The sequence below is a fragment of the Tachypleus tridentatus genome, chromosome 13 (genome assembly GCF_004210375.1).
Source record: "Tachypleus tridentatus isolate NWPU-2018 chromosome 13, ASM421037v1, whole genome shotgun sequence".
Taxonomy (NCBI): domain Eukaryota; kingdom Metazoa; phylum Arthropoda; class Merostomata; order Xiphosura; family Limulidae; genus Tachypleus; species Tachypleus tridentatus.
In genome coordinates, this window is record NC_134837.1 from 93,293,924 (window position 1) to 93,320,224 (window position 26,301).

The window sequence follows — 26,301 nt, forward strand, 5'->3', positions numbered from 1 at the left end:
AAAAGTCCAGATGATGTTGATGAGTTAGATTTTGAAAAGTTGGAATATTTAAAAACAACTTATGTGAAGTGTATATGTATGTTAAAGAATTCTTCATGCAGGATTTCTAAAATTTATCTAATGTACAAGGAGAACGGTTTATCAGCGCACGTTCAAACAGGTAAATTCAGAGGAGCTATATTTTCATACGTAATATTATTGATACAACACCCATTTCATTCACCAGTTGCTTTACGTATGTGCTTGATGTGTTCTGAAAACAACTTGTGCTCACGTGACTTGTATTATGAGGAAATATTTATCGATTGTGTCACCTACTATTGCCTTGCCTGTGCAGGTGGATAGCTTTTGCTGCTATTTGTTTTGCTTATTGATTTTCACGTATTGTAAGACGCCACACTTTACTTACTGTGACGGATGTACGACATGTCGTGGGTCTTTTTTGTATGTGAGTTTGGTGCCCCAAGTTGATCCATATTCATTTTTCAATGTCATTAAGTACAAAAGATATCACTGTTTCGGAAATTCTAAATCATCGATCTGGACACATATATGAATATATTTCGTTTGAGAGTTTTTCTTCTGCACTGTTTGTTTTCGATTTTAATTATTATTTTGTTTTTATTACAATATAATAATAATCTTGTTGGACTTTTGTTACTTCCCAATGAAGCTAGGAACCAAAAGAAGTCTTGTCCCGCTGATCATTTATAAGAACAAGACCCTTCTATATATTATGATTGGATTAGTCATTACATGTCTCAATCATATGTTTTTTTTTAATATATTATGCTAATACAGTTTTAACATCTGCCGTATTAAATAAAATGTCATCTGCTGTATTAACTACCAGTAACAACAGTAACAGAGAAATACTTTTTATAAAAGTATTGTATTCAAGAAGTCTCATGTTGGAGTTCGAGACGACAAAATAAGAATTAAATGTTGACTCTAAGTTATAACTGTTTTCATTCCTCAGTCTTTACTACACTAGCTTTGGATTGTGTTTACTGGAGAGATCATATGAATTGTGATATGTGATAACAAGGCATATGCAGTTAACTCTTCTATGATACAGTGTTTCAGGGTTGGACTTACTAAAGAGACCTTTTTTTACTCTCATGCGCATCCACAGATTAACAAGGTAGCTTTTCTTTTTCTCCCCACCCCTTTTTGAAAAGGGGGCGTGTAATATTGAGGTCAACTGGTTCATAAGTCATTCATTTGATATACTTGTTCGTAACGTGTGTTAAGCTTTGCTTCCATATCTTCCACGTGTGATTTTATTATCTTACTTCGTGAGGACAAAAGCAAGGTTCTTAAGTTCCAGTGCAACACATAATGTAGACATCGAAACAGGTACAAGGTTTCTGAATAGTTAGGTATCAAAACAGACATACCAGTTAAATACGTCCAACATCTTGCACTTTGTACTTGTTTTCGTTTTTCTGTGAGGCTCACTGCTTTGCCAATGCTACCAAATCCGGATCTTGACCACAACGGATACAGGCGTAGACGGATTTATGTAACCAATATAAGAAATGGGTATGTTTTATTAAATGTGTAATATTGTAAATTTGAAATCCATAAACTCACTTTGTCAGGAAAATTATTGTGTAGGTTCACGAGAGACCTAACCAGTCTTTCTAAACAACCAGTGTTGTTTATATTTTACCGAAATATAACGATAGCATACAATAATTGAATAAATATTTATATATATATGACGTGTGATAAATGCAAAAGTTACAAATTAAATTAAACTTAAGACTAAAGTGTAGGCAAACTTAATATATTTTTCACTACTTTAATAACATAAGTTTTCCACAAATCAAAAAATCGCAATTTGTTGCTTTTTATGTCTTGCATAAATCAACTTCAAAATGTTCAAATGTCTATCTCCCGTGCTGTAGTAAAATAATAAACAAAATTCGACTTTTGAAAAATGCTTAAACTATTTATATTATTATTCAGAAGAAAATATTGATATTTTGAATATTAATAAACGTTTAGGTGCAAAATCAAATAACACTTTTCTATTCAAAACTATTATATATATATTTGAAACAATATGTATAAACGGTGTTTTCTTGTCTTATTATAATTTCCAGAGTAAATTGCCAATTTGTTTATTCTTAGAGTATGGTTCATTGACATAGATTTTGCTGGTTATATATGGGAATATGACTCACAGAGGCTGGAATATAAAGTTCAGCAGTTAGTTTTACTAATCACCACTTGGAGTATGTTCGTAGCAACGTGTTACAATAATATTTATTTTCCTTTATCTTTTCTTGATTTATATATAAATATGAGATAGGTACAATTCTCCTTGAAAGAGCATGAGTTTACCATACAAATAATGTTGTTTCTCCTTAATAATTATTGCTAATCTATGCATTGCTTGGTCTTCATTGACAACCATGAAGAATATTTAAGGCTTTTACCAAACGTAACATATATATTTTTACTGATAGCTGGTTTCATGCGTAACCCTGGAATTAATAGCTAATAGCCTATATCACAAGCTCTATGTTGTTCTGATATATGTGTGCACAAACTACAGAGAATACTTGCATAACTTTGTCATTTTTAAGTTTTGAAAACACTGCACAACAATTTTTTTGAAAAGTTTCTGATGATTGTGACATGTACCTGGTGGGTATGCACAAATATAGTTTTGGTTTTGCCTCATCACGTAAAAACTCTGAGAAATAGACAGTTTACTGTTTACCGACAATAACGTATTTAATTGCGCTTATGTTTCTAATACGCTATTAGGTTTGACATAACTAAAAGTGTTTTGTTCCTGATTTTCGTTTGTATTCAATGTCCGGTGCATCACGTTGGAGTGTCCGACAGTAGTCAGCAAGAATTGACGGATTCCAGTTGCCCTTATATCGTTTTTCCATTGTAGCAATGTCCTGTTGAAACTGAAGATTTTGAGGAAACGGTACGTGGTGGGCAAATTTTGATGTAATCTTCGTGATCAGCAGCCAAAAATCTATTAGAAACACTCAACAGTGTTCAAGAAGCAAAAACTTCTTGTGCGGTGAAATTTGGTGAGGTTGGATAAATGTGTTATTCTTTCTAACTACCGCATTGACAATATTTTCTTAGCGACTCCATCACTTTCTGTTTTTAAGTTATCTACACATCTTATATGATCTTCTTAATTTTATAGGTGGCAGAGCATATTAGAATTTGTGGAGGGGTTGGCACTTCCTGACCTTTAACAGTGACCTGTGAACTCAAAGATGCACTTTGCTACCAGGTCAAGTTAGAATGGCACGTGCTTCCCTCCACTAACTTTTATGCTCGATCTGTGCTTTTTTCTTTTATTTTTTAACTTCTGTAACATGCAAAGAGCAGGCGTGAACTGTAAACTTTATCTTCGAGGCACATATCCCGGAAGAATAACTGATTATCTTATTGGATTAAGTACTCTGATGCGAACTAACAGTATATAAAGCAGAATAATCGATTTTTATTTATTATTATTATATATAAAACTAAATAATACTCCGATTAATTTATGTTTGATAACTGAAGGATATAATACAACAAAATTCATCTTTTACAGTCAATTTATAGAACGTTTTCACGTTTTATCATACATTTTGACATTCAGTTCATAGTGTATTTTCATGTCTTATAAGGGCCTTACGTGGTTCGAATCAACTTCTCACCAAACATGCTTGCCCTTTCACAAGTGCGAACATTATGTGACAGTGAATCCCACTATTCGTTAGTGAAAAGAGATCCCGAGAGTTGGCGGTGAGTGGTGATGACTAGCTACCTTCCCTCTAGTCTTAGATTGCTAAGTTAGAGATGGATAACGCAGATAGCCCTCGTGTAGCTTTGCGCGAAATTCAAAACCAGACCTTTGGTTCTGGTATGATAAAACTTTGACTGTTTTGTGTAGAAACAATTACACTTGGTCGCTAGCCTTTTCAATTACAGGTAACGTGGTTTTGTGTTTGGAATCTCTTGATCGAATGCATTTTCTTGGATTTGAACTTCGACCCAAAAAGTCACCAGTTTTACCACATAAGACTGTTTGGTCACATTTTTTATATATATTTACAACCAGCAACTCACTTTTATTCAGGGTCATTTCCTGCTTTATATACAATAATGTTTCATATGGCAAGCTTTCATATTCCTATCTTAATTCGACATTGGCAAAGTAATATATTATGGCCTGGCATGGCCAAGCACGTAAGGCGTGTGACTCGTAATCCGAGGGTTGCGGGTTCGCGCCCGCGTCGCGCCAAACATGCTCGCCCTCCCAGCCGTGGGGGCGTTATAATGTTACGGTCACTCCCACTATTCGTTGGTACAAGAGTAGCCCAAGAGTTGGCGGTGGGTGGTGATGACTAGCTGCCTTCCCTCTAGTCTTACACTGCTAAATTATGGACGGCTCGGTGCAGTGGGCTAACAATCTACTCACTTAAATACTTGTTGAAGAATCCGCAAGCGATTGCGGTCCTATGTTCCTAGATGGAATCTAATGGTGATAACTATTTTAAACTTATTATATAAGAACACGGAGAACTGAGTATGTCATATTAAAGTATTGAAAATGAGCAACTCATTCAATATAATGTTATGGAGAAATGCCATGTATCATAAATATATTTTAATATTGTTTGGTGTTGCATAAATAACTTGATACAAATGAAAATTTATTTCTTTTGAGAACAGTGTAACAGCTCTTTCAAATGCAAAACAATCATACATTCAGATCATAGAGATGTATTGATACGGGATTTAGAATTACCAAGACAAATATATCCCTTGTGCATAACGGTATTAAAAATCAAAGGATTGTGGATCAACTTAGGTTGTCAGGACTATCCAGAAAGAGACCTGCAACAAGTCATATCCGAGGATTTGTTATTAAAGTTCAGCGACTTGTAAGAGTTAAGGATCACCAAACACAGTGGTAAAATGTGTCTACTCTACCTGTCCCAGGCATTAGAATACAAAATAATCAAGAATATCTTACATTCAGAAAAGCGACAAAATTCACATGTACGTAAGTTGCTTCCACAACATATTAATTAAACCATCACACACCTAAAGTAGCTAGAGGATGTAATGGTTAGTCATGCTATTCCATACCAAGGCACACTGTCAAGTCGTTACATACAGCACTTATGAATTTCTGTACGATCAAGCTGTTGAAGTAGGCACTGCAAAACCGCTGTCCTTTACACTAAGTGGATTACGGAAAGCAGAAAGAAAGAAAGTGTGTTGTAAACATAAAAACTTTACAACAGTGGAAACTACGCTGCAAGGCTATTGTCAAGATGCATGGTTGTCAGATAGAGCATGAGTGGACGTAGTCGCATGGATTGTAACGATGTGAAGAGGCTCCCAAATAATTTTAATATAATGCACTCAACCTATATAGGGCAATATTTTTATCTGTTATAAGACTTATTTTTCTGTGTTAAATAACTGAATATATCAGATATTGGTGTGGTTGACGTAATATTCTGCTCTCTATTCTCACTCAGAAGTTCTTATCAGTAACATAAATGTTATTAATGTTTTTTTACATATGTATAAATATATATATGCACGTATTAATCGATATAAATATTACAATACAGCCTGTAGAGTCTTGTCAACTGCCAGTACACATTATAAATCACTAAACAGAACAACAGATACTATATCAATAATATTAATGGTACGCAATAACACATGCACGTGTAGCGGTAATATTGATAGTACACAAATACACACGTGTATATGCACTAAGAGACACACTCTTTCATGTGAAATACCCTTTGACGAAATTAAATTGTTTCGATTGTGTTATTTACTGCGCTCTGTCTAAGATGCGATAGCACTGTTACCCAACAAAATTTTACTGGGAGAATCTATGGGTTACAACAAAAAGTCTTGTGTTTATGACATCTCAGAGTGGCTCATGAAAAAATAAAAACAGTTGCATTAACTTCATCTGTCTTTCAAATCTCTTTTTTTATGTTATTATGTACTTAATTTAGAATACTCTACTTTAATTTTAGTCATTAAGCACAAAACTACACAATGTGCTATTTTTATTGTGCCTACCGAGTATTGAAACACAATTTTTGCATTATGAGCTCCCAGTCTCACTGCTAATCCACATTGGAGCAATACAACTTTGCGCATGTTATGAATGTCAATGTTATGTGTAATTTTTTAGTGTATTTGTTAATATTCCGCTGGATACGCTTTACACATTCATGTTTGGGACTTTATAACTTTACTAGTTAATCCATCGAATGCTATTTATCCTCCTTTTCGTCATTAGCTCTAAAACAGAAATGGCTGTATCTGAGTCTTACGGGTTTAAGTCTGACTTAAACGTTTAACTCGTGCATCGTACAAGCTGAAAATATCAAATAAGTGAGTTTATACGGGCTGGATCATTTTGATCAACCTTAAATAAACTAAGTAACTTAATCTAGTAAGTGTATTTCACAAAATTTTTCAGACCTTAGGAAGACATTCTAAGTCTCTTGTTCACAAAAAATCATGTTTTTTGTCTTTGAATTTGTGGAGTCAGAGTTTAACTTGACTAACCTGAGTACAAGATTATTTTTTATATTAAGATTAAAATATTTTTAAATTTACAGTTTCCAAAGTTCATTTACACAAGCACTAAAACATCCTAAATGAATATCAGTAATTCATAAATCTTTTTCTTTAAAGCTTTATATATTTTTTTGGCACAGCGGAAGGTCTGCGGACTTACAACACTAGAATCCGGATTTCAATACCAACGGTTGATAGAGTACAATACCCCATCGTGTTGCTTTGTGTTTAACTTCAAGCAAGCAAACAAATTGCATGTTTTTCGCTGCCCTAATACTATAAAGAACTTAATTAACCACCACGTAAAGAAAAAACAAATACGGAACATAAATTACCTTTTTTTTAAATGACTACACATTATAGCAAATAATTGCATAAATTCTTTATTTTTAAAACCAAACCTAATATATGTTTCATTTAGTGTTATTTATTCATGTTTGCACTTGGAATTTTTTCAGACTTTAATGGTAGGTATTTAAACACGTAATAGCTGTGTGTGTAAACAACATATTCAGTTATCAACATTCTCGTGTCCAATTGCATAACCGCGCTATAATTGAGCACGAGTAATCTATGCCACATAAATTTTCATATTTCATTCAATAATTTTCTAATATTTATGTCGCGGGTTCGAATCCCCGTCACACCAAACATGCTCGCCCTTTCAGCCGTGGGGGGAGTTATAATGTGATGATCGTTGGAAAAAGAGTAGCTCAAGAGTTGCCGGTGAGTGGTGATGACTAGCTGCCTTCCCTCTAGTATTACACTGCAAATTTAGGGACGGCTATCTGCGCTAGCCGTCGTGTAGCAGATAGCACTCAGATTACGAGTCGAGTGCCTTAACCACTTGGCTCTACTAGGCCAATATTTTATTTAGCATATGTACTATTGAAATATTTTACCATCGATGGGCTACATGAATATGAAATTTATAACTGTTCGTAAGTTTCTTTTCGATGTTAATAAAACCACAAAATCTATATCTTTATCCAACTATCTAAACAATTAAAATATCTATTTTTGAAAGAGTTTTCTCTGTTTCGTGAAGTATGTTATCTAGGTATTTATTTCAACGTGTAGTTACGTTGCTCTGTAGCTTAGATTTCGGTAACTATTAAATCAAACTGCTAGAATAAAATTATTTGGTATTCATGAGATGAATGTGTAGGATTTTAATGACAGTAGTTCTTGTGTTTTAGATGCTTAAGGAATTGTGTCTTATTTATATTAATTTACCTCTTGACTATCACAAAAGTACCAATGTGCTTCTAAATGTTCAGAAAATGTGCATCTATAACCTGTCATAGTGATGAGCACAAAAATACCTAATGAAATGTCACATTTCAAGCCTGACTCCGTTTCATTTATGTTCTGTCTCACTGTTTGTTTGTTTGTTTGTGCTAAGCATACATCAACGCAATAGACTACCTATGTTCTGCCCATTACGGGTATATAAATCCGATTTCCATCGTTAATAAGTTCTCAAAGTTATTGCTGAGTCAAAATGAAGCTACTCCGCCTCAAAAGACAGTACTAACTTAGGAACACCTTCTGGTAACGGATACACTTAAGTACTTACTTGGATTTCATTGATACGAATTTGTTTATAATACTTTGCAAAACTGAATAGTTTTTTATTGCTTCATTTTAAAAAAAACATATTCCTAGTCTCAATCAGTATGTTTAAATACAGTTGCTAATCATGAACCATTTTAGGATTTAGCAATGGAAAATACGTATTTATATTGTAGTAGCGCAAATTAATTCAACATCGAAAAAACAGCAAGGTTTAAAACTGAATTCTGAATGATTTTCTTTTGCTGAGAAAATGAAAATGAATTCGCTGTATTATAGAGCTTGGTTTTATTGTAATTAGTAAATTAATATTAAAACAGTTAACATTTTTTGCGAGTCATTAAAAATCTTCTACAACTGGTTTAGGCTTCCGAATAACGGATGAGGTTAATGTAATACGTTTTCTCAAAATCCAAATACTACTTCATGCATACATTATTTGTATGTATGGTGTGAAGAATGCAGTAACTGAAATGGTTGAAAGGTAATGAGTTTGTGTTCTTTGTGAGAAGGGAAGAGAATCAAACGCTTAAAATGATCTTATAAAAACTTTACATACAGGAACATATTTCCAGTTAGGGGAACTAGGCACCCACACTTTCAAGGGGCATTACACATGCGTAGTCTAGATGAGCAATATTTCACAAATATAGTGTATATGGTTTTGATGGAAAAAGAAAACGCGAAAGAAAGAAAGAAAAATAGTTTTTTCATTTCATATTTTTCGATTTTTGTTTTCATAACTTACATTTACTACTCGTACGTAAAAAGTGAGGAGCTCTTGAACAACTTTTGCCTAAAGTACCCCAAACGTAATAATATTCTGCTCATATGAAATATTGTTTACACAGGTTTCTAGTTGTTTAATATATACACACACAACCACCTATAAATACATTTTTTCATCGAACAATAAAAAGATACATTGACAGCATCTTCTCTTTTCATGACACATATCATATTTTTTATATTTCGCTCGAGACCACAGGTGGAGTACATAAATGTTTTTTTTTCTATTTTATTACTATGATATAGAGCAAACTATTTTAAAGTTATATCATATCGAACTTCACGACTAATTTATATCACAGAGAAAAAAATTGTAATAAATTATACCATCTTTCACTGATTGAAAAGGCTTAAGCATAAGAAAAATACCGTGAATGGTAGATTATAAGATGAACAGTAGTTTAGGTCGTGTGTGTTGTATACAAAGGGTAAACAATAGAAACTGTTAGATATTTTTCCTTGTGTGTACGTATGTACATATATATATATATACACATACAGAGGTGACATTTTCAAAAAAGTAGATGTACATAGATGACTGAGGTGTACCTATTTTTGACAAAGAAAAAACCTACATATAAACATAAAAAACGACAAAGCTTTGTTTGTTTGTTTTTAATTTCGCGCAAAGCCACTCGAGGGCTATCTGTGCTAGCCTAATTTAGCAGTGTAGTACTAGAGGAAAGACAGCTAGTCATCACCACTCACCGGCAACTCTTGGGTTACTCTTTTACTAACGAATAGTGGGATTGAGCGTCACATTATAATGCCCCCAGGGTTGAAAGGGCAAGCATATTTGATGTGACAAGTATTCGAACCTGTGACCATCGGATTACGAGTGCCATGCCAGGCTCTCTACAGATGGTATCAGGTATCATCAAATGTGAGAATTACAAAGGAACTTGTAAATAACTTGAAATAAGATCAACTTAGCTGTTTTCTTGTCTGTGTTATGTAATGATATGTATATAATCAGAACAAATAATGAATTCAAATGAATACAAATACTATAGGAAAAACAACCTATTCCTACATCACAGACGTTACGATTCATTATGAGTCCTGAAGCAGGCAGGCAAATAACTAAACTAAAGTTATGCTGGACCAAGTCAGACATATTACACCAGAAATCTGGTGAAGCCTAACACATCTTATAGACGTATTTTACATTAGTAGACATAAATACATAGTATATTGATCCTAGGTTCCAATAAAAGCATATGTACTGAATGTGAAAATAAATATCCATATAGAAGTTGTTTCTCACAATAATTTACTTCCAAAAAGGGAAGAGTACTGAATGTATACTCTGTACGTTTCTCCATCGATTATATATAATAAACTTGATTATTCAGTATTGAAAGCGTAGGGATGGTTTTCAACCTTAGATCACAGAGTTTTTAAGATAAAAGCCAGAGATAGTTTTTTTTTAGGGGTGGAATTAGAAAATTGAAATTTACTACTATGAAAGAAATATGAAAAACTCATAAGTTAATATTTTGAACAAGCGTATTTGTTGTTTAAAAAAAAACGTTGTAGCTAGCTGCAACTGGTTGTAAACTGAATTTAATATGAAGCTGGATGAAGTGTCTAAACATGATGCATGTTAATATAAAAAACAAACTTCCAAATCTTTAAAAATTTACTTAGCTTTGGTGGTTGTATATACGCGGGGAAAGATTATTATATTCAATATTAATTACTTTATATAATTCAGATGCCCTTACGTATCTTTTTTAAATTATTTATGAGTGTCAAAAATGTTTTGTAAGTAACCGAACTGGGAGAAAGGAGACCCCAATCAGCCATAATCGTAACTATGGTTACAGAGAAATAAATACAAAAGTATCGATTAGTTTTTAATGTAGGAGGATCCACCTTTTGTAGTTACACCATTAACAGAGATAAAACAACATTGAACTTCGTAAATGCTTATCAGACCGGCATAGCCAGGTTGTTAAGGCACTCGACTTATAATCTGAGGATCGTGAGTTCAAATCCCCATCACTCTAAACGTGCTCGCTCTTTCAGCCGTGGGGGCGTTATAATGTTAGGTCAATCCCACTATTCGTTGGTAAAAGAGTAGCCCAAGAGTTGGCGGTGGGTTGTTAAGACTAACTGCCTTCCTTCCTGTCTTATACTACTAAATTAGGAACGGCTAACGCAGATAGCCCTCGTGTAGCTTTGCACGAAATGCAAAAACAAACAAACAAATTGCTTATAATCTGACTTTATTTATTCTTTAATTTAAGTCGCGAAAACACGTACGTACTATTTGAAAATAACTGTTTTACGATTATATGTATCAGTAAACTTCCGCTAAATGAAACCACAACATTTTACACGAACGAAATTTTACAGTTAGTATAAGTTTTCTCGGCCTTTCTCCAATCTCATCATTCACCTCCTGGACTTTATATTATTCTAACTAATATTATATAGTTCCCCTGTCTGCCTCACAACCTTTTGTCACAAAATGACTCCATAATTTAATAAAGTTGTAGCACTCTTTAATCTTTTTAACTTCTCGCTATGTACAGTTATTCATCATGCTTTCAGTAATAGAAGATTTATTCACTTCCTTTCCAAACGTAACAAGTCACTTATGTTGCTATGTGACTGGTGTCTGCAGTTAATGATTTTCAGTTAAACCAGACATTATTAAACATTCAGAAGAAAACGAAAAATTTAGGTGTTCTTTGTTTCATTATCTCTTACCACAGGACTGAAGAACCTGCTAAACTATGTATAGTTTAAGGAAGAAATGTGGCAGAATTAAGAAGTGAGATTTAGTTTTATTGTGTTTTTTTCTAGTTCTTTACTTTGCTCTAATACTTAATTAATTTGTCAATTAAAAGTAATTTAAGCGTATTCATGTAGTAAAATGTAATACTGTTACTAAAAGCGGATATAGATTATACATAACTCTCAGACTGTACATATAAAAACTATATACGTGAATAATTCTGATCGACCAGTTTAAGAACATATTTGGTAAATATAGATTTTCATCATTCATATGAGAACTATATGTAACTGTGGGTTTCCAGCGATTAGTTTTAAAACTGCTATGAGATTTTAACGACCTATTTTTGAGGTTGTGATTAGGAGTCTTAATAAACAGCTTGGAAACAATGTGTACTTAATAGTGTACGATATATATCCATATAGTTTGAGAACTGTATGGGCATATTTAGTGGACTAATCAACAAGTTTGAAAACTTGTGTATAAGTAGAATCTTTAAAATAACAACCCGTTCCTTAACTATGTGCAAACAAAATTCAATAAAACGTTCTTAAGAATTTTATTCAGAACTTTTAGGAAGGTTAACTGAGACCTGAGAGCTTAGGTGTTGATCAATTTGAAAACTATTTATAAATGTGTTCGTTTATTTGTTTAAGCGCAAGAACACATAATGGTCTATATGCGTTCTATCCAATTCGGGGAATTGAACCCTGGATTTTAACATTCTAAGTCCATAAACTTACCGCTGACTCATCGGGAAACAGACATTTATAAATAAAATACCTACTTTGTCATTTTGTTTAAACTAGAAACGTCAGTAATAACTTAATGTGCTCTTTACGATCTCTTTTCTTGTGCGAAACAATTTTCCTTCGACATTTTAATGTCCTTTAGTAATAGACACTCTTGTTGAACAATCTTTACTTCTATTTTATTTATCATTAAGAGTGTTTTCTTATAGCAAAACCACATTGGGCTATCTGATTTTAGTGTTGTAAATCCGTAGACTTACCTCTCCACCAGCGGTGGACTATTATTAAGAAATGCGCTTGTAATTATTCTAGTTTTTCTTGACCATCTTCATTATTTTCATTTTATATTTCAAGCTATGAAACGGGCAGATCTTTTCATCTGATCCCTCCAGTAGCACAGCAGTATGTCTGCAGATTTACAATGCTAGAAGCTGGATTTCGATATCCATGGTGGGCAGAGAACAGATAGCCCATTGTGTAGCTTTGTGCTTAACTTTAGACAAACAAACTATACAATCTGATTCGCTTTTCATTTCATGTAAATGTTTTTGTATAAAATGTCGCTTTGATATAGCAGTGTGTCTTCTAACTATCGCCCAAGTATTACTGATTCTAGGTAATATCATAAATACTGAACGGTCGTGTGGATAATGTGATATAACTGTATTATTATAAATCCATAACTGTATAAACTGACTGACAAAAAATATATAAATTTTACGAGTTCAATGTATGTTCAACAATCAGTTTTTTCTAATATCAATGTTATGGATGAGATAATATAGTGTAATATATGAAAAAATAAAAAATATTTTTTTTGATTTTATGATTTCAAATCAACGTAAAAATTTTGAATGAAATAGTTTGTCACAAGCTGTTTAAATGTATATCGTTCCTGACTTTGTCAGAATAATTTTTATTTCAGTAAATTAAGAATCATTAACAATTTAATTTCCAGTTTGATGTCTCCCACATCTACGGATATACTAGAGCTTTTTTAAATAGCCTTCTCTATCATTAAGTTCCCCATTAGCTCAGCAGTAAGTTTGAGGGCCTTAACCCTCGATTTAGCGATCGATTCCAGTGACAAACAGTGCAGATGGTCCAGTGTGCAGCTTGGCACGAAAACAAGTTTCTGTATCATCAAATCGAACTGACATGTCACCAATATATAGCTTTCAGTGAATCATGCTAAGTTGTTCTAGAACAAATATTACTGTGAGTTACAATACAATTAATAATCTGAGTCGAATTATCAGGCGCAGATAGCCTACTTGCTTTAAGCCATAAAACACCAAACCACCCAATAAAATTATCCTTTGTGAATTTCAACTACGTCATTGCATTTATCTATTTTAATTTCTTGTATCAGAAAAATTAAAGCATCCCCTAAAATCTTTTGCTAAAAACTGATTGGAGATAAATCTTAGTTTATTAATATTCCGCAAACACTGCCTGTAAAAACATCCAAGGTTGATTCTAGACGCCAACCAATGAAAACTCACCATCGGTGTAGCTTGGCGCCGTTAAGTAGACGTCGTCTGGAACGTGCGTTCTAGTTCGACTAAAGACGTTCTTCGAGTTAGGGTTCGAGTTTTGTTTTTATATTTGCTTGTTTTGTTACTCACCTTTTAACCCTTAATTTTTTTCTGTGAAAATATACAATATCAATGGTTATCCAATTTAGATATCTATTTTATTTATAATTAGGATGGTTAGAATTTTTTACGCTAACAAACCTGTTGTAAAATTGTGTAGTTTTCTGTAATTGGATGGAGTGAGATGTGATCGGGGAAAACAGACGAGTTCAGTAATACTGAATAAAGAACAACAACACTCTTGAATAATAGTTCATCCAGGTAACTGTACAAAATATGAAAATTATGTTTTGGCTGATTAGCGTCAGTACCTAGAAAGGACGACTTTCGTCTGTCATCAGAATTTTATCTCGGTTTACGATTCTTTATTCCTCTTTTCGTACAAGAAGAATTTTCCACTAGAAATATGTTTGTTATCATGCCTTTTCGTCCATAATTTAAATTCTTAGCATCAACTGAACCACACTTTCTGACGACAGGATTTCTCCTTGTGGTTGTTGCTCTATTTTGAAAGGAAAGGTAAGGCGCAGCCGAAGTGTGAATGTAACCAGTTTATACGGTTACAAAACACGTAACATTATGAGTACGATATTGCGGGTCAGTGTAGTGGATAAGAGTCAGCAAAAGGAATCTAAAAGCAATGATTCTCCTTCCCTGACTCCACCGGATCTCAGAATTTCAGAAAATTCTCTCTACTGCTTTATCAAGAACTTTATCGGGTAAGAATGTACAAGCGCTTTATTTTTTTGTTTACCTACTCGTAGAAAACAAATACTTATAAGAACCATAATATGTGATGGACATCATTGTCAGAGTTAAATATCAGAGTGATTGTTCGAAAAATTAAGGACTGCTAGTTTGGTTAACATGTTGATATTAAAACGACTGTGTCGTAATATTCTTGAGACAGTAACCCATCCTCGCTTGAAACAAAAAGGGATGGTGATGTGATTTCAATGTCTATAAGTAATCTTTAACGTATCAACTGCCATCAAACGATAGCAGAAAGAATGTTATAAAACAAAAGACGTTTCTATGGTAACATGCTACAAAATTACACCTTAACACCGAAAGTATACAGGAAATACGATGTGATTTGACTTGGAATGGGCCTCTTTGTGGCTATGGAATTGGTTCTTCTATGAAACATAAGACGTTAGTTTATGGTATGTGACATTTCGGTGTTCCATGGAGGACTTGGTTTCCCAAAATCCGGAAATGTTAAACGTTTGTAGAAATGGCAAAGTATACTTTAAATATGCAGTTCTTAAGATTCGTCTACATTAGGTAAAACGATGCGTTGTTTTGTTCATAAACGGTATAGTGTTAGTAACGCGGACTGGCGCTGTTTCGGTCCCAGACACATCACTATCGCTTCCAATACCACACGTGCCAAATAAAATGCATATCGAAGATCAGGTCTATTTTGGATATATATCTTGTATTATTTAGGCAAGACCAGCGGTATTTTGTCTGCCTATTCTGTGCTGGACCGACACAAATGAAATACTATTGCAGATATCAGTCTGTAACCATGTTATATATGTTATAAAATTTGCTAATAAATATATAACATTTCTATGACTGTTAACAAAAACTATTCCACGTTTTATTTGCGATCTCGTGAATTGCGACGCGGAGTATACATATATAACATGCCATAAACAATCCACCTGTCATGTGCCAAGTTCAATTAAAATGATAAATTTTGCTATCGTTTTGTATCGTAGTTGATACAGTGTGAACAGTCACGGTACTAGCACGAGTAAAAGTGTATGTGAATGTATAGGACTGATGCAAATATGCTTGGTGAAGAAGCTATACGTGGGAAATCGCTATTAATTTTTATTACAGTGTTTCGGTCATTGAGAAAAAAAAAGGATCTATTTCAACAATTACGCTCTTTATAATATATTAATAATAATGATATTACTGTATTGTTTGCGAGTGCATATGTGGATAATCAGTAATCTGGTTTTAAATTTGGTTAGTAGTGAGTGTGTGACAAAATATGATATTTAGTGTAGGGTAGATCGTTTCAAAACTTTAAACTGTGGTTAGTTTCTTAAATAAAATGTAACAAAAAGTAAAGTGTAACTTCTGATAGACGTAAATAATCATACGTCACAAATATTCAGTTGCAAATTATATGCGTTGAAGATAACAACTAGTACGTCTTGTAATTGAACTAGAATACACTGTCATACATAACGAGTCTTATATCGCATTACTCTTTTATGCGGCCCGCCATGGCCAGGTGGTTAAGGTGCTTGATTCACAATCTGACGATCGCAGGCATCCACCGCCAACTCTTGGGCTACTCTTTTACAAACGAATAGCGGAATTGACCGTCACATTATAGCACCCTCATGGCTGAAAGAGCGAGCATGTTTGGTGTGACGAGGATTCGAACCCGCGACCCTCATATTACGAATCGAGTGCCTTAATTACCTGGCGATGGCGGGCCGCATAAAAGAGTAATGCGATATAAGACTCATTATGTATGACAGTGTATTCTAGTTCAATTACAAGACGTACTAGTTGTTATCTAGTACGTTTGTTGTTGTCGGGCCTCCTTGTGGTTATTAAATATAACCCTTGTTAAAGCCGAGCCGTCACAAAAAACGCTTTTGTTTGTTTATTTGTGTTTTTGGGAGGAGGACTTGTTTATTTTCCCATAATGTTTTAATAAATAACTTTAGCATTTTACGCAACGGCTCAGTTGCAATACTCGTTAATGTGGCAAAAATATTGAAAAATAATTTTTTTCAACAAAAAGAACATGCAATATCAAACCGTTACAAAATACGGAAAAACCTACATCCCACGATACATATATTTTTTAAAGTGGAGAATATTGAAGAATCCACTTTTTTGTATTCTGTATTAAACAACAAATTCAAAAATATGATTTTGTTATTTCAGTGTAAACAACTTGGCAACTTTTATAATAGTTGTACCTGTTTAGGAGGCCTTGCATGGCCAGGTGGTTAAGGCGCTCGACTCGTAACCTGAAGGTCGCGTTTCGAATCCCCGTCACACCAAACATACTCGCCTTTTCAGCCGTGGAGATGTTATACCTGAATGGTCAATCTCACTATTCGTTGGTAAAAGAGTAGCCCAAAAGTTGGCGATGGATGGTGATGACTAGCTGCTTTTCCTCTAGTCTTACACTAATAAATGAGGGGCAGCTAGCGCAAATAGCCTTCGTGTAACTTTGAGCAAAATTAAAAAAACAAACAATTGTTTGTTTGTTTTTTGGAATTTCGCACAAAGCTACTCGAGGGCTATCTGTGCTAGCCGTCCCTAATTTAGCAGTGTAAGACTAGAGGGAAGGCAGCTAGTCATCACCACCCACCGCCAACTCTTGGGCTACTCTTTTACCAACGAATAGTGGGATTGACCGTAACATTATACACCCCCACGGCTGGGAGGGCGAGCATGTTTAGCGCGACGCTGGCGCGAACCCGCGACCCTCGGATTACGAGTCGCACGCCTTACGCGCTTGGCCATGCCAGGCCCAAAACAAACAAACAAACAAACCTCTTTAGAAATGTCCTGTTTAGTATATTTTTGTTTTTCACTTAAGCCTCGTCCTTTGTTTTTAGATTGGGAATAAAATCCGCTATAGGCTTGATATGTGATATGAAATTACAAAGTTATAGCAAGATGTAACTGTTTTGTAGTAAAGAAATTTCTAGTTTAGTCCTTGTGTTTCTCACATTTTGGAAGCTTTAAACACAAAAATAGTAATTATGATCGGTTGCAAAGAAAGAGGACGTGTTCAAGAAAGATCTAGAGACAATTATTGGATGATAATTGCTTTCAAACATAGAAATCTATAATCCGTTTATCCCAAAAGGGGTTATTTTATAACCGTGAATCCTATCTTGTGTTTTACTAAAGAACCCTGAAAACTTTTATGTTGCCTAAAATCATTGAAAGGAATCTGGCATAATTTCAAAAGACAGGTTGGCGGTATCACCGTAACTAGAGCCAATATTCTACCGAGGTCAAATTTGGATTTCAGCTGTGTGTACGTGTGTGAATAAAAGCCAAAAAAAACACACACAAAAGCAACAAAGCACACGATCTCAGCGTCCTCACGTTTGGGAGGAATAATTCCTTATGGGCCTGATGACAAGAAACCCACTTAAAGTAAAAATGTATTCTCAAGACAGCTGTTAACCTGAAGATGACCTAAGAAGGTCAAAACGTTGCTCTGTACTTTATTTTAATTAAAGTTTTAAAACCCACACCACCCGTCTGGAGAATACAATTCGTTACGGTGTATGCAGACCTCCAAACGTCAAGAGCTCATAACCAGGACCGTCACTAGCTGTTAAATACTTTATTTATGTTATATAGCTAAAACTGGTAGTAAGTTCAATTTATGTGGTTAGGCATACATAAGTTGTTATTGTAGCCACAATGTGAATCCTAGGGCTCAAATCCGCGTCCTTTTTTCCGTTAAAACGAATCACTTGGGGATGTGGGTGCTCTATAAAAGTAACTGTGAAATTCCACTATTCTGTGAGACAAAGATAGCCCAAAAACTGTCTTCTTGTAATTTATAACTGCAAAATGACAGCTACAAGTAGATATTCCTTGTACGGCTTTATTCAAGAATTTGAAACCAAACAATCTTTGTTTGTTTACTTATGATTTTCGATTTCGTACATGGCCTAACTTAAATATGAAGAACTTTATTAAGTCGCCTGGATCTTATTGACAGACATCTCGCGTGTCATCCGTTCGACAGAGGTTTTCGCCGTTAAATTTGAATTACATAACTATTTGAATGTTCTCAAGAACTTTATCCAAGTTATGTTGACATCCATTGAGTGTTCAAGTATGTTATGAATTAGGTAGATGTAGAAGTGTAATATTTTTTCTCATGTGTGGTTCATTTTCTATGAGCGGCATTGGAGTCAGCACAAACTGAGTGAGAAATTATACAAATGAGATATTATCTGAGAAAGAAGCTCATGGAGACATTAGTGGGAGATAATCTGGGTGTACATGTGATGCTGCAACTATGTGGAACTACTTAAAGTTATATGTAAAACAAATAAATCACTTCCACAGAGAACACAACTATCAGCTAAGAATAGGTGAATACAAATTAAAGGAACTGACCTGGTCGTTACGTTTACTAATATATAAAGTAAACTCATTTATGATGTCAGAAAAACGCGTACGTTCAATAAATCTTGATGCAAAATGATGAAAACCGTGTAACCAGAAGTTTTTCAATAAGTGTGCCTTTCTTCTTTTGGGACGACTGGGAACAGTTTGCCTCTGAAGAAGAAATGGCAACCTTTCGAAAGTGCTTGGGTTATATGATTTTTATGATTTTGTATAAAGTAAACTGTAATTACTATACCGTGAAGCATTATTAGAAGATACGCCGCACCCGGTAACTTAAAAAAAGCAGTTAAAACCATTCATTTTTTCTTACAATCGTTCATTAACACTAAAGACTATGACACAAAACAAAGGAGACTTATAATAGTATAATCATTATTACTATTAATTATCTTTATGCTTTCCACTTTAATGTAACGGAAAACTTCTTAATAAAGGAAAGTGGCATGTACTAAATTAATGTTTAACATTATCATTACTTACTACTAGCAACACATGTTTTAGATTAAGTCTCTTGAATGTTCAATAACAAATTCAAACCTAAAAAGAAAAATTTACATAAAATTAACATTTCTCCACCTTACCGTTTTGTTGTTACAACAATACATTATTTAGTAATAATGACACGTGTGCCTTTATAATATTTTAATATACAAAAGAAGAACAAATCACCCACGCGGGCTGGATGTGGCCTAGTGGGTAGCGTACTCAAATTGTTGAGCCAAAGGTTACTAGTTTGCAGCCCGTTGCTGCAAAAACATCCTCCGCGCTCTGAGGCAGGTGTATTCTAGTAAAGTGTTAGTCAAAGCCCACTATTCAGTGAAACAGAAGATGACAATAGGTATTGTTGACCACTCCAGATACCCTCTTCTTACCTTTATGTTGTAATTTAACAATAACCCTCAAAATGCCCTGTATTCCTTATTGCTTTATTTTAAATAATGGCTCATGGTTTAAGCCTGTTGTCTCGAAAATGCTCATTGCACTTTGAGGCATTTGTTTTCTATAACAGCAATAGTCAATCAGACAAGACTGTTTACTAACTGCCTTTTCTCCAAGAATTGGCGGTGGGTGGTGATGACTAACTGCCTTCTCACTAGTCTTACACTGATAAATTAGGGACGGCTAGCGCAAATAGTTCTCGTGTAGCTTTGCGCGAAATTCAAAAACAAACAAACTGACACGCTTTTAGTAGAGCGCAAAATGCTTTTTACATCATAACACCCTCCACATAGTTGACACGCACAACACGAAGATGGTCGATTTATTCATCTACACCTGCTTCGAGGTTCCAGGTTGGCAGTACTTTCAAATTTTGTAACGTAGTACTAATTGCTCCACAAAGCTAACGACAATTCATTCTGGTGTTGAAAGTGCCAGTATTCGTGGAACTGATGTAATATTCGCGTATCCATATTATTCAGAATTATTTATACATACGAATGGTATCAGATGCTTGATATGTAGATTTGACCACATTAGATGCAGTTATATTGCTGTGAATATTCAATAAAAATGATTAATAGAATTTCTTTGCCGCTTTAACAAGTGAACGTTTGTACAGTTTAGACAGCTCTTTTACCATATACTTGACTGCTTTCAGAAGTTCTTTGTGAAATTCCTGCCAAGTCGCTCACGTATAATCTGCCCTTTTAACAATTTCATGTATCGATTTTGTCCACTTCTAGCACACTTTTTCAGCTTCACGTAATACACGGTGTTTTGACACTACTAGAACTTCCTTATACGTACTCACTGAATGTGCTAATTAGTGTGGCAGGTCATTTTATGCTAAAGATTCATTTGACCTTCGATTTCAAATCCGAGAAAAGTTCGACATATTCATTATTCAAATATTTTTTTTTACTCTATATAATGTTTATTATTCTATTTCATCCTGACTATATTTTAAAGGTCTGTGACCACGCTTTTATAAAAACCTTTTAGACCTTATTTACATGGGTAAGAAAAACGTTAGATTTTTAATCAGGTTGATATAAAAACGATTATGATCTTAAGTGTAGTTTTAAATTACTTGGCACATCACTAGCGAAATATTGTGCTTTATGATCGCTTTGATAATTTGTAAGAAACGAATAAAATCTATGAGTCAAAATGACCGTTTGTACTGAATAGATAGCAGAAAAAGGAAAGATGAGTAGAATTTCACAGGCCACTCAGTGCTGGCAACACGATAGGATGAATCGAAAGGATTGATTTGTTTTGAATTTCATGCAAACCTACACGAGGGCTCTGTGCGTCAACCGTCCCTAATTTAGCAGTGTAAGACTAGAGGGGAAGGCAGCTAGTTATCACCACCCACCGTCACTTTATAATACCCCCATGGCTGAGAGAGTGAGTATGTTTGGTGTAACAGCGATTCGAACCCGCGACCCTTAAAATTACGAGTGTAGTGCTTTAACCACCTGGCCATGCCGGACCGAATCGAAAGGAACTGATAATGAACAAATAATTACATGTACGAAGTATAACTCGAAGAGTTCACGGTTTGCGTCTCTTTATCGCTTTTGTTACTATCTATAATCACTCTAATTGACAAGTTATAAATCACAAACGCCTGTCCCTTTATTTAACTTTGCTGGAACTTTTGTTTTGTTTTTGAATTTCGCGCAAAGCTACTCGAGAGCTATCTGCGCTAGCGGTCAATAATTTAGCAGTGTAAGACTAGAGGGAAGGCAGCTGGTCATCACCACCTACCGCCAACTCTTGGGCTACTCTTTTACCAACGAATAGTGGGATTGATCATAACATTATAACACCCCTACGGCTGAAAGGGCGAGCATGTTTGACGCGACGGGGATGCGAACCCGCGACCCTCAGATTACAAGTCGCTCGCCTTAACACGCTTGGCCATGCCGGGCCCCTTGCTGGATCAACTGAAGCAAACAGAAAAGTAACCAAAACTTAAGGTTTGAAGTAATAAGATGTCAAAAACGTTCATACACGCTCTTTTTATGCATTACGCTTGAACATTTATTTTTATTTGGTTAACCTAGTTAAATAATACCCTTTTCTGAAAGTACCAGTAGAAAAAGCTCTGGTCATTAAATGAAGTTTCCACCAACTTTAAAGCTCTGGCCAAATATTCACCTCTTTTTCTTTGTTTTTCTCTGCGTAGTGTTTATTGAAACTCTTTTTATTTGGATGTTGTCAACAGAATGTTGGCGAAGTTAGGGCAAGTTTCTCGGTGATAACACTTGCCGAGACTCGTGACGACGATCGGTTATGTTATAAATAGGACCAAAACGACCTCGTTCGAGGAGACGGTATGTATTAGGCGCATTCAATGAAGCGCAATTTTTGCTACAGATGACGACACCAGGAATGTTATTTTAAACGGGATTCGCGGGACGCCAAAATGAGGCGGATGTTGTACAAAAATGGCAAGGTGATCGTTTACATGAAAAGCCTAACTTGTTGATATTTGCTTTTAACAGTAGAGGGCTCCGTTAGTTTCTTCAGTGATACCAGTGTAGTGGTTCACGGAGTAATAGATCAAAGTAATTAATTACGTAAAGCAGTTCTAATAAAACCTATTGTTATAAAATTTCAACATTTCATGAACGAAGAAAACATTAAAATTAATTAATGTTAGCAGTCGACGGATTTTGATATTTTAATTTTTTTTATGTTCCCAAACCAGAAAAAATAAATAAATTTTTAAGTAACTGTGGAGGCCCGGCAAGGCCAAGTGGGTTAAAGCGTTCGACTCCCTGTCGCACTGAACATGTTCGCCCTTTCAGCTGTGGGTGCGTTATAATGTGATAGTCAATCCCACTATTCGTGGCCAAAAGTTGGCGGTAATGACTAGCTACCTTCCCTCTAGTCTTACACTGCTAAATTCGGAATGGCTAGTTCAAATGGCCCTCGAGTAGCTTTGCGCAAAATTCAAAAACAAAATAAACAAACTAACTGGATATAGCCAGAAGATTTGCTTGGTATTGATAAAATGGATTGTATAACTGCATTACTTAGAAAAAGAAAAAAAAAAAACGTTTTTAGGAAATCAAAGAAGTTAAACCGAGGAGTAAAAGTATTTACTTTTAAGACTTGACACTGGTTTTAAATCCTGTTTTTAGATTTATTCAAGAAGACGTAATTCAGGTTCTGCCTAGGTTCAATGTGTGTTACTAGTAAATAACTTTCAACTAAACATGGTACACAGGATTTCTCCACGCTTACAAACCTTAGTTAATTTTAGTTACATATTTACAGTACTGCCATATTTATCTGTCCCCGATTTATTTCGATACCTTCCTTGAGAGGTTTAGTGGGCCGGCATGGCCAGATGGTTCAGGCACTCGACTCGCAATCTGATGGTCGCGAGTTCGAATTCCCGTTGCATCAAACACGCTTGTCGTTTTAGCCGTGGAGGCGTTATAAACCTACGGTCAATCCCACTATTTGATGGTGAAAGAGTAGCCCAAGAGTTGGCGGTGAATGATGATGACTCGTCATATACTGCTAAATTAGGGACGGTTAGCGCAGATAGCTCTCGTGTAGATTTGCGCGAAATTCAAACCATTGGTTTAGTAGTAAATGTGATTATTTATAACGATAGAAACCGGGTTTTCAGACCCATGGTGAGCACAGCACAAATAGCTTACTGTGTATTTGTGTGTTTAACAATAAATAAACAAGTTAAGTAGTTTTAGGCTACAAGACGACTGCAGTGAGAAGATATAACCGTCTTACGAAAATAAACTTGAACAAACCTTTGGTATTATGTTTTGTCATTGTTCAACAAACCATACTCGCCACAGATGGAATTTGTCATATTTGGGAACCGTTTTCCTGTGCATAATTTTCTCTTTTATTATTCCTCATTTTCTAGCACACCCACAGAGTTCCTGTGCTTGATTTTTACTTTATGTTATTCCTCATTTTCTAGCACACCCTCAGAGTTCCTGTGCATAATTTTCACTTTATATTATTCCTCATTTTCTAGCACACCCTCAGAGTTCCTGTGCTTGATTTTCATTTTATGTTATTCCTCATTTTCTAGCACACCCTCAGAGTTCCTGTGCTTGATTTTCACTGTACTTCATGTTATTCCTATTTTTACTACTTGATTTTCATTTTATGTTATTCCTAATTTTCTAACACACCCTTCAGTTCCTGTGCAGTTCCTGTGCTAGATTTTCACTTTATGTTATTCCTCATTTTCTAACACATCTTCAGAGTTCCTGTGCTTGATTTTCACTTCATGTTATTCCTCATTTTCTAGCACACCCTCACAGTTCCTGTGCTTGATTTTCACTGTATATTATTACTACTTTCTAGCACAGCCTCAGAGCTCCTGTGCTTGATTTTCACTGTATATTATTACTACTTTCTAGCACAGCCTAACAGTTCTTGTGCTTAATTTTTACTGTATATTATTACTAATTTCTAGCACACCCTCAGAGTTCCTGTGCTAGATTTTCACTTTATGTTATTCCTCATTTTCTAACACATCTTCAGAGTTCCTGTGCTTGATTTTCACTTCATGTTATTCCTCATTTTCTAACACACCCTCAGAGTTCCTGTGCTTGATTTTCACTGTATATTATTACTAATTTCTTTCACCCCTCATAGTTCCTGTGCTTGACTTCAACTTTATATTATTACTAATTTTCTAGCACACCCTCACAGTTCCTGTGCTTGATTTTCACTTTATATTATTACTAATTTCTAGCATACCCTTACAGTTCCTGTGCTTGACTTCAACTTTATATTATTACTAATTTTCTAGCACACTCTCACAGTTCCTGTGCTTAATTTTGACTTTATATTATTACTAATTTCTAGCATACCCTTACAGTTCCTGTGCTAGATTTTTACTTTATGTTATTCCTCATTTTCTAGCACACCTTCAGAGTTCCTGTGCTTGATTTTCATTTTGTGTTATTCCTCATTTTCTAGCACACTTTCAGAGTTCCTGTGCTTGATTTTCACTTTATATTATTACTAATTTTCTAGCACAACCTCACAGTCCCTGTGCTTAATTTTCACTGTATATTATTACTAATTTCTATCACATCCTCACAGTTCCTGTGCTTATTTTCACTTTAAATTCTTCTTTTTATTTTTAGTACACCCTCAGACTCCAGTGCCGTAACAATCGATAAAAAAATTGAACAAGCAATGGTAAGCTATATACACTTGTGGTGTCAGATTATACTATGATAGCATCAATCTGGAGAAATGTTTATTTATCAAGTAGTGAACTTATGTTTGTAATAACATTATTAGTTTAAATACTTTTGTTCGTGAATGAAAAAGATTCATGTACACACAAGCAGACAAGTTCGGCAACAAACATCAGGTATTACTTGCAAAATTATGTTACTTATTAAACTATAAACAGTCATTGTGTTAACAGTATTGCTTATAAAGATCTATTAATTATCATTAATACAATTAATAATGAATTGTTAACATTTTGTTGTGACTAAATGACAGTGTTTTGATAATTATATCAGTACAAAATAATATTGTCCATACTCGAATGTTCTTTAAACTACATAGATTCATATACATTTATTGTACAGGGTGTTCGGAAAGTCACTGTGCAGTTTTGTAATCATATGTATATTCAGTCTATTTCAAACCAGCAACTGATAGCAGTGTTTAGAAACAAAATAAGAAGGATCCAAGCCTGTATTGATGCCAACGGGGGTCACTTTCAACATTGTTTATAATTGTCATTCATATTTACCTCCTGTATTCTGTATTGATACATGTCTGGTAATAAATATATAAGTGCACATTGACTTTCCGAACACCCTGTATATTTCACTTAGTATATGAACAAATATCGTTTTTACACAATACAATTTAGATAATGTAAAGCTGGGCCACGCTGTGATGGTTCTTAAAGGTACTTGTGAAAAGATTCCAGGTACGAGCTTGAAGTTCGGGTTTTAAAGTTACATTTCGATCACCCTCACCAATTATGAAGCCAGTAATTCATTAGCAGTAGGACATAGGTTCTCAATATAAGTTTGATTATATCTTTTTCATCTGACTTACAAATTATCTATTTTAGGTACATTAAGTATGTATGAATTCTATTTAATATTATGTTATAATA

At 34.6% G+C, this 26,301-nt stretch overlaps 1 protein-coding gene across 3 annotated transcripts in view; it reads left to right on the forward strand.

Annotated features, from left to right (window-relative positions):
• Positions 1–1,278: 1,278 nt before the first annotated feature.
• LOC143238475 (TSC22 domain family protein 3-like) overlaps positions 1,279–26,301 on the forward strand; it is a 31,269-nt gene continuing 6,246 nt past the window's right edge. The window contains exons 1-2 of one of the 3 annotated variants that reach the window (XM_076478742.1): positions 1,279–1,545; positions 25,301–25,355. In XM_076478742.1, the coding sequence (XP_076334857.1) occupies positions 1,472–1,545; positions 25,301–25,355 (129 nt within the window). In that variant the 5' untranslated portion in view covers positions 1,279–1,471. Of the gene's footprint in view, positions 1,546–13,999; positions 14,777–22,591; positions 22,615–25,300; positions 25,356–26,301 lie in introns of those variants that run through there. The other 2 variants (XM_076478741.1, XM_076478743.1) reach the window with 2 other exon arrangements.